Here is a 10,087-nt window from a genome sequence, read left to right on the forward strand (position 1 = left end):
ATGTATTAAACCTTTGCATACGTCGATGCAGGATATTAAAGCTCCAAAGTTGACCAACTTCAAAAGGCAAATAGTCTCCTCTGGCTACCACAGAGCAGAGGCAGCACTGGCTGCAAGATTTAAGCCAGCTCTTCACATAGATATGCCCAGTTGTGATAACTCCAAAGTCATCTGCTTACAAACCCATCTCAAATTTTGTTCAGCTGCTGCTTCCACTGTATGGCAGTGTTGCTAGTTTTGGGACTGTGCCATTTCAGAAGGTAAGGTTTAGAGGAGTTTCATTAATATAGTGAACAAAAGGAAGTTTAATTTCTTCAGGATAGCAGAAGAATTGGGGAAATCTGGCATGTTCAGTATGTGGAGTCTTAAAATATCTTGAAAGCTCAAAGCAAAACCCCCAAAAAAAAGGTCCTCTTTTGGCTTGAGAACTGTACTTTAAATTACTTGATGGCTAGGAGCTATGAAGGAGATAGATCTCCCTGTGGCAATAGGAGAACAGTCCATAATGCTCTAATACACAGTTGGCTTTTTGGATTTGTTTTAATAAACATTGAAAATGGTATGCCTTGAACAAATAGCTAGGAGGAGGAGAGCCCTGAAAGCAATCTGTAATTAGCTCAGGCATGTCTTCTTCCACACCAGCTCTTCTCAACTTGTTTAACTACTTAATTATCTTGGATAAGGAGCGTAAAGATCCTAACAGCTCTGCAAATCTCTGTTTTCCTGCCTAATTAAAGCAATGTGGACAGAGTTGGCAGTAGGCACCACACACAGCTATGCAGTGCTAGGAAGCAAATCAACAACTAGTGGGAGTTGTCCCTCCACCTTGAAAAGGAGAATTGTACCTGGAACCAGACATCTTAAGGTAAGAAGTGCAATGCCTTGTTGCAGGAGGTTATTATCTAGCTTCATTCTTGGCTAGGTTGAAGAGTAGAAAAACACTTCCAACATCCACAAGAGACATTCATCATCACCTAGGGACCTGGCTGCCTTAATGTTCTGGTTAGACTGCCAGGCTCCAGTTTGGGATGCTGTTAAATGAAGTTGTGTTCATGGTGAAGCCAGTAAGAAAGCCAGCTGGATGGGAAAACGTATGTCTGAGTTATCCTCTCCAAGTGTTGGTGTCTGCCAGGATTAACAGCCCAGGAGAACATATCTCCTGCAGAGGAAAGGAGGGGAGCACACAGTTTGAAGGAAGTGACATTTGTGCTGTCCCTGCTCATATGTTCATGATCCGAGGGCTGGAGCAGCTCTGCTGTGAGGACAGGCTGAGAGAGTTGGGGCTGTTCAGCCTGGAGAAGAGAAGGCTCCAGGGAGACCTTCTAGCAGCCTCCCAGTACCTGAAGGGGCTCCAGGAAGGGTGGGGAGGGACTTTGGCCAAGGGCAGGGAGTGACAGAACAAGGGGTGGTGGCTTGAAACTGGAAGAGGGGAGATGGAGATGAGATGTGAGGAAGAAATTCTTTGGTGTGAGGGTGGTGAGCCAGTGTCCCAGGTTGCCCAGAGAAGCTGTGGCTGCTCCTCCCTGGAAGTCATGGGAAATGGGAATGCTGTGTGTTTGGTATTTGGTGTAAGTATGGACCAGAAATTATTACAGGAGCTTTCTCTTGTGAATTTGAAGGACCTGCTTTTGGGTGCTGCTGGCTTTATGGACTCTGACCTGAGATGTCAACTGAATCAAAAGCGACTGAGATGATGCTAACCTGGCTGTGCAGTAAGAGCTCCTTAGGTGCCAGGACTGCTCTATAGATGGGATTTTTAAGGTCAACAGCTGGCTGAGAGAACATTTCTGTGCTGCTTTCCCATCTCAACAGCATCTTGCTGTGTGCTGTGCAATGATGGGCTCAGCACAGCCTCTAGCTGTGGCATCCCATGAAGTTAGAGCAGTACTGTTGTCTTCAACCACTGAATTTAGTCTCATGCTCTTTCCTGGTAGTTGAAGGGTGACCAGTGCTTGTTGGGAAGATCAGCAAGTTATAACAAGACCCACATACCAGTTTAGCTCCAGAATTAATTAACCTAAATATTTAATAGGATTAAGCAAAAGCCTTTGAAACAAAAGATCATAGTGGGCTCCAGTGACCCTTGGTACACCCAGGCTGGCAGCAGGGAACTCTGCTGACCTTGCTCTCTGTTGGGGTTGGCTCTTCCCCGACCAGACTGGTGACCCCAGCCTAGTATTGCTCTTCTTCTGGCTGTTGCTGCTTAAAGCAGCATGGTCTATTTTAAGCAAGGAGCTTGCTAGACCAAGTTTTAAGGAACTTGAGTCCTCTCCTGCCTATGTAGGAAACATAACTGAGTGTGAGAGAGGAAGGAGAAGCAGAAAATCTGGCCTGAGATGTTCCCCCACCAGTCCTCATGTGTTACTCAGCTGTGTTGCTTCCTCAGGACCAGGCAGGGATGGCCTGTGGGACTTTTTTCAAACTTCTGAGCTCTTTGCTGTCAGACCAGTGAGAACTGGAGTAGCTTGCAGTAATACAGATCTATTTACTTCCCAAGTCCTCTAGGCAAAGACCTGATGAAGATCCCTTGTTGCTAAGCTGCCTAATTTGCAGTGTTAACAGCAACTATGTTGTCTCTTCTCCTGTGGCTTTACTTAGGCTTCAGAACTGGATGATCTTTAAGGTCCCTTCCAACCCAAACCATTCTATGATTCTAAAGTTAACTTCAGATACAGTAAAGTACCTTCTCTCTGGAGTGAAGACCTGAGGATTTGTCTCTAGCTCTCTTGGCATTGCTTGCTAGCCACCTCATGGATGTGTATACTTTGTGTGACTGGTATCAACAAACTAAAACCAGCATCTTGTCTTACCAGTGCTCCAACACTGCCTTGAATTTGTGAGGTTGGCTTTGGAAACTGGGATTTGTTGAAATCTTGCCTGCCTTGATCTTGCAGCAGAATTGGTGAAGCAGACTTGCTGGTCCTCACGTGTTGTCAAAGCATCAGGTGCCGAGTTGCACGCAGGAAACTTGATTTAAGGCTGCATTTGAAATTGACCCCTTGACCTCACTCTTCAGTGTTGCTTCTGCTGAGGAGGTGAGATTTTTCTGGGGGAAGGAGCTGGCCTTGTGAGTTCCTTCTTCAGATAAGTGCATCCCTTCTCTCTGCCAGGAGTGGTAGCTGGAGTTGGTGTTTTGGTTGATGCTATTAATGCAAAGTCTGTGTAAATAGTGATGAAATTAGGAGTGTATTTGTGATTCAATCCCTTCTGTAACTGCTGGTAACCCTCTGTCACTCTTCAGGAGATCTTTGCAGCAACAGACCCTCAGACACATGGTCTGAATGTTGGGATTGTCCTGTGCAGGGACAGGAGTTGGACTGGATGATCCTTGTGGGTCCCTTCCAGCTCACAACCTTCTATGATTCTGTGGCTGCTTGTGTTTGTAGTGATGATGGTGTCCTGTTTTGCTACCCTGAAAAGGCAGCTTGGGCAGTCTGTGGAGCACGTGCTTTCAGTGCATCTGCTCTGAGACCCACCAGATGATCCAGAGCTCTGCACAGGGTAAGGGTGTTGCTCTGAAACTGCCCGGAGGACCTGTCACTACCATAACTGCTTCTCTGTCTGCTTTCCCCTTAGGTCCCCTAAGTGAAAGAAGATGGGGTCTGGCTGCCTAAAAGTCACCAAGTACTTCCTCTTCCTCTTCAATCTCCTGTTCCTTGTAAGTATTGCAGGCATCTGCAGAGTAGAAAGGAAGGCCTGGACTAAAATTAGCTGTAAAAGTGAGGGTTTTTCTTCTGGATGTTGGCCCAGTGTGTTCATTAAATAAAACAACCAGAGTTTTGGAAGGAGGGAGGGAATCCCTGAAGCTGAGGGACATCAGAGCTGCTCTGCAGCTCCCACATACGTTGAGCAGCTCTGCTCCCAGTACCCACCTGCTGTCTCCAATGCACACAGCTCCCTTCACACTGCAGTGGGAAGGGAAGACAGGAGCTGTGGGTCCTTTCTGGAAGGAGACTACTTGTAACTCCTTTATTTGACACATCTGGAGCAACAACTGAGCTGCCCCTGAGCAGCAAAGCTACAAAACCTGCCAAATAATGGCAGTGCCCTTTTAAATAGGCCAGGCAAAATTCAAAGAACAACTCTAATTTTGTTCCAGTCCCAACGGCTGCTTTTGACTTTTTACAAGATGAATTAGTCCAAGTCCCCTATTTGAAATGGAGTTGGGAGGTGGGGGACACTGGGGCAGGCTTGCCCAGGGAAATGAGGCAGCTCACTGGATGTGATTATTTTCAAGTGTGAGGCTCAGCAGATGAGCTCCTTTTGGATCAGAGCAGGGCTGGGAGGGCCACACACATTCTTACACACATCCTTTTGTGAAACTTAGATATTGTGTGTCACACAGACAGTGATGGTAGTGTTGGTGCTGCCTTCCCACAGTGGGATGGTGTAGTGGGGAAGGATAAGGTTTCAGCTTTGACATTATCAGCGAGAAAACAGCCTGTCTGATATTGTTACCCTTTCTGCAGCGTGTGAGGGGAAGGAAGGGCCAGGCTGGGAGGGCAGGGAGGGAAATGGAGCAGGATAAGGTGAGCACTGCTTTCTGAACTCTGTCCCTGCACACAGCTTCACCCTTGTTTCCTGCATGGCTGCACTGTGCTGCTGACACATGGGCTTGAACTTGAGGCACATCTGGATCTGGTTTCCCTTGGCTTACTCTGCTGGACCTTTCCTCTGTGTTCTGCTTCCATCCTAAGAGTAGTTAGCTCTGGTCTAGGGGGTGAAAGTCAGGGGTGCTCAAAGCATCCATGGGGAAGACTCTTGCAGGGGAGAGGAGAGGTTTTTTCAAGTGCCACTAGATCTTTCAGAGTTTGATTTGGTCCACTTTAAGGATGGGAAAAAAATCTAGCTGAGTCCAGGCCTGTCCTCCTACTAGTGCAGGACTCTTCTGAAGATGTATTAGCATCCATGCTATCTCCTCTCTTGAAGAGCTGGTACTTTTTAAGCAGCACATAACTTAACCAATCTACCCTGGGAAGCAGAGCTTGTGGGTCTTGGGGAGGCTTGAGCACTCCTGTCTGGGTGATTCCATAGAGAATCACTCCCATTTCCAGTCAGCCCCAGATAATTTACTAAACATGACGTGATATGATCTGGAATATCCCATTGGCACATCCAAATGCCAGTTTGGGGTTTGCTTTTCCCCCCACTTCTCCCTCCCAGTCCTAATGCAGCTGTGAACCAGCCAAACACAATGACCTTGAGCTCCAGCAGCAATTAGTAACACCAGTACTTTTATCAATGTTCTTCTCATAACAAATCCCACACTGAAAGCAAAACACACCTATTCGAGCTACTGAGAAGAAAATTAACTCCATCCTAGTGAAACCAGGACATTTGCTAAGCCTGCTGTGCAGCACAGATGTTGTCTTCCCCTCAGGCTGCTCCGTGGAAGTGAGGTCTCTGAAGCTGCTGTGAAGTTCTAGTGAAGAGCTTGATACTTTCTCTAGAGTGAAGATTTTGAGCGTGCTTCTGTCTTGACTGACAGCAGGCTTTTTGCACGTGCTAGATGTTGATGAGGAAGGTGGTATCCATTACTCTCTCGCCGTCATAGGAAGTCGTTGACATGAGAAGCTTTTTCCGTTATGGTTGCTGAAGGTCTGAATGGGGATGGGGAAAATCATGAGCTTATACAATGTGCTAGATCACTATTAATCTAACAGAGAACCTGCTTCTGTTGAGTTGCTGTGAGCTCCCAGCAGGGACAGGCTTTGCATAGCTCACACTGGTTTGCTGGATCTGCTGAGTTTTGTTGAGGAGAGTGGATATGAATACTGATGATGGAGCTCTGCATCTGCTCTGGACCTTGAGCTGAGCCTCTGTGATTGCATCCCATGCAGGCCAGCCCTTGCTGTGTGAAGTGTGCTCTCCAGCCTTGCTTGGACCTGATGAATTAAGCCTTTAGAGACATGCTAGTGACTCTTTTAGAAGCTAGTCAGTCACTGAAATAGCATTTCTCTACAGCTTTTGAAGTCTATGAGAAGGTCCCTTGCTATAGCTAAAGTAGTTCAGAGTCTTGGTGGTATTTTACAGTCTTGGAGCCTTACTTCAGGGAAAGGTTAGACCTGCTTGGATTAAAGGGAAGAAGGTTGTTTGGACTGCTTGCCTACTTGCTACAAAAAAATAATACTAAAAACACAAGCTTGGAGAATAAGCTTAGTTTCTCTAATAAAAACTTCCCAGGTCTCTACCTTCTTGGGTAGCAGACATGGACCACAGTGGATCCTTCTCCTTAAAGGGTAAACAGTTCTGTGAGACAAGTTCAACAGTCTCTGGAAACTCTTTGTTTAGAATATGTAACTGTCTGTCCTACTTCCAACCCTTCTGTAAATGGAGCAGAAGGTTACTACTTAAAACAAAGCCTGGAGTTTAAGAGCCTTTCTCTTGGTCCCTGTGCCAGACTCAATGTTACCTTGTGTGATCTGAGTGTGAAGAGAGGCAGGGCTGGAGCAGGACAGTCAGGGACCCTTCCAGAAAGGTGAGTCAACTCCATCACAGCTTAGTTCTTCCATGCCCCTCTTCACTGGGCTCTGCTGTGGAGAAACTGATGGCCCTGCCTTGAGGGAGCTGCATCTTTCTGGCTTGGGTATGGAAAGGGATATTGCTGAAATCATGAGGTGAAATCTCCATCCTCAGGGTGGAGGGGAGACATCAGTCCCTTCCTTCTGGAGTTTAAAGCAGTGGAGCAGGGAAATTAAACTCTGGAAGGCAGATGTGATTTCTTCTGTGGAGGATCTGAAGCCAAAGGCAGTGGCAGAAGCAGCTTTGCTGTGCCATGCCAACTCCTGAAGGTGCTGAGCAGAGGTACCATCCTGCTAGGAGGTAAATACACTGTTGTGAATAACACTGTTTTCTCCCTGCCTTCCCCTTTTAGTGTTCTCCTCAGCAGCTCCTGGCAAACACATGAGTTGTGGACTAGAGCAAAGATCAGAGTGAAAACAGACCTTGGATAGTCTGAGCCACCTCATAACAAATGACTTCCCAGGGACTCAGCTCAGCAGCCCTTCTGTGTTTTGTCAGCAACGGCAAAACTGAGGTGACATTTCAGGGTCAGTGAGCCAAGAGAGTTGTCACGTACGGCCCGGTTTGCATCTCTGTTAAGACAAATATTTTATTGAGACTGTAGTTTAAATGTGAGTCTGCCTCAAACTGTAAATTCAGCAGTTCTTGGCAATACCAAGTTTCGAGAGGGATTTTTTTAGGTGCCGCAGCTGTTGCGTGTTCAAGGGGCCTTTCTAGTTTGATCAGCAGATTAAGTGCTGCATGTTGGGACGTCAGGCAACGGGGAATTCTTGTTACTGCCCCTCTTGCCATTTTTTTGCCCTATTTTTTTTTTCTCTACAACAGCTAGATGCTTTCTGCCACTGAATCAGTCATCTTCATCCATCTTCACAGATGGGAACTTGCTTGGTGACTTTCTAATCCTGTCCCTAGAGCTAACTACATGCTGTGCCCTCTGCCAAGCCAGGAGAGCTTTCAAGCAGCTTACTTCAGACTGCTGCTTTATCTTTGCTGAGAAAAGCTTCTTTGTATGAAGAGCTGAAGCATCGTGTGAACTTTCAAAATGGGGAGTCAGTGCCTGTCCATACAAACCCCTCTGCCAGCTTGCTTCAGGTGATGGTTTGGCATTTCTCTTGTCTCCCAAATACCAGAGCATTCTCTAATGAAGCACAGAATTGCAATCTGTCTTCAGCCCTGTTGGTTTATTTAGTATTTCACTACGCCCTGTCTTGAAATCCTGCTGGTGTAAGAATTGCTGCTTGTAGTTCACATCATCTGGAAGCATCTCACTTGGACTCCTTGTCCTTCTCTGGTTTCTTCGAAGTCTGTTTTAGATCTTTGCCAAGTGAGTGGTTTCCAGCCTTTGCCACTTCTTAGTTGACTGTATGGCACAAGTTTCACCTTCTTATCAAACCTGTAGATTTAACAGGTTTCTCAGCATAGTTACTTTATTATGGGTATAATTCTCATATTATGGGTATAAATCTCATTATATTATGATGAGATATGGGTAATTATGGGTATAAATGTCATCCTGATTTGGAAGCCAGGGACATCCATATGCAAACACCTCACAGTGTAGTATAAAATGTGGTGATACCTGGAAGCTAAACCAGACCATGCTTCCCTTCCCTTGTCAAAATGAGATGGGAAAACTGTGTCTCTTGCCTTCTCAATTCAGTGTCTGGATTCAGCTGAGTCCTCACAGGGACATGTTGCTCTATTAATCCATGCCCTAGATAAGGCTCTGTGTTGAGCGAGACAGAGATTGTGGCTGATGTTTCCTAAGACTTGACTGTCTGTTGGTGGTAAGATGAGTTGGCTTGAGGGGCTGGGGTATTCTGGCCAAGCCAAAATACCTGAGCTTGGCTTTGGAAGGGGCAAAGCATTTCACTCAAGGCAGCTTTCATACAAAGTGAACGGTGCTGGTTTTTTGCATTTGTGGGTTGAAGCCATAATGTTATAACAGAGCTTGACAAGGCGAAGATTTCCTTCTTGGGAAGGTTCCAGCTGCCAGATATCTAATCCTTTGGCAGCTGGCTCCCAGCCTGCTCCCATAGGGTCAGGGATTTCTCTATTAAAAAAAAATAAATACTGAAAATCATGTGCTAGATGGGTTTGTTCTTCCTTGGTTCTTTGCAGAAGCAGTGCACTTACCTTTTGCTTCTGACAGCAAGGTTCTAGCAGCGAGATGTCTCTTCCTGAGAGACCTTTTTGAATGGTCCTCCTAAACAATATCATGTACTACTAAAATACCACGTGGAGGACTGCTGAGCAGAACCTGGGGCTCCTGTGCAGTTGGCTGAGGCACTTGCTCTTCCTGCAGTCGTGCTAATCCTGTTTACTTTGGGAGGAGTGCCATGGGGGAGATGGGTGGGAACAGCAAAAGAATGGTTGTTTTTACTCTGGAAGTGTAAGTGTGGAGAATAGTAACTGCTTCTTATTTGTCTCAACTAATAAGCCAACTATCTGTGTTTTGTTCTTACTCTTTCAGATCCTGGGTGCTGTGATCCTGGGTTTTGGAATATGGATTCTGGCCGACAAAACCAGTTTCATTACAGTTCTACGTAAGACTCTTTCTTCATTTCTTTCTCCTTCTGAATTGACTCTAGTCTGGGGCTTTGCTTGACCATGGTGTAGCCTAGGGATGGCAATGCTTTTATGCACACTCTGTGACCCGAGAAGTAATATGATGTATAGCAAGATGGGACTTTGTCAGGGACAGGGTGAAAGGGAACAACCCTGGAGACACAGCATTTCTCCTAGTCTTGTGGATTGCAACACTAGGGTCAGACTGAGACCATTGCCTCTTCACCCCAAAATCCACATACTTCATCTTAAACATGGGGACTAGGATTTCAGCCTCTTTTCACTGCATGCTCTGTGTTTCCACAACAGCTTCCTTATTGCCATCATGTCAGAAGGCCCCTAATGCCTTAATGTGGTTTTGCTATGCGAGTCCCCTGTGTTCCCACTGCTTTCTGTAACGATCTATTTCACTTTAACTGTTTTAAATGCCAAAGAAAGTAAGTACCTGGTTTTATTGATGCTTCATGTACATTGAAAGTAGCCAGTGTGGTTGTTCTTAAGCAGTAGAGGATGTAGATCTGAGGGGATTTGGAAGGTGTGGGTCTGCAAAGTGTTTACTGTCCTGACTTCTAAAACATCCTCGATTATACACACTTCACAAGACTTAGCCTGGCCATCAAGAGGTGTTTTGTGTCCCTGCACATGTGAGGTGCTAGCTTCCTTCCCCTCTCAGTCAGCCAAGAGCATCCACTCGAGTCTTAACAGAGGGTCTGCTTTCTGCAACAACCAAAAGCAGAGCCTGGGCTTTGCAGGGACCCTCACCAAATGAGTTGCTCAGCTCCATCTTTCACAAGCTCTGCTTCCTTTGTGCTTTTTCCTAGAGGGGGCTTCAAACAACTTTACTACTTAGTGGGTCTGTAGCCACTACCTCCAGTGTCAGATACTGCTGGAGGGCTGCCTGCACACTGCTCACAGCCCCAGGGAATGAACAGTAATGATATTCATAGTCCTGTTCCCAACTAGACTGATCCTGCAGAAAAGGGCTTTATCTCCCAAG

The 10,087-nt window shown here is 46.1% G+C and overlaps 1 protein-coding gene across 1 annotated transcript in view; it reads left to right on the forward strand.

The window, feature by feature from the left end:
- The first annotated feature begins 3,577 nt into the window (after positions 1-3,577).
- The window catches only part of CD82 (CD82 molecule), a 20,750-nt gene continuing 14,240 nt past the window's right edge, over positions 3,578-10,087 (forward strand). The window contains exons 1-2 of the mRNA XM_010176284.1: positions 3,578-3,658; positions 8,996-9,068. Of these exons, the coding sequence (XP_010174586.1) occupies positions 3,596-3,658; positions 8,996-9,068 (136 nt within the window). The 5' untranslated portion in view covers positions 3,578-3,595. The remainder of the gene's footprint in view (positions 3,659-8,995; positions 9,069-10,087) is intronic.

This window comes from Antrostomus carolinensis, unplaced genomic scaffold (genome assembly GCF_000700745.2).
Source record: "Antrostomus carolinensis isolate BGI_N321 unplaced genomic scaffold, ASM70074v2 scaffold12729, whole genome shotgun sequence".
Classification (NCBI taxonomy): Eukaryota; Metazoa; Chordata; class Aves; order Caprimulgiformes; family Caprimulgidae; genus Antrostomus; species Antrostomus carolinensis.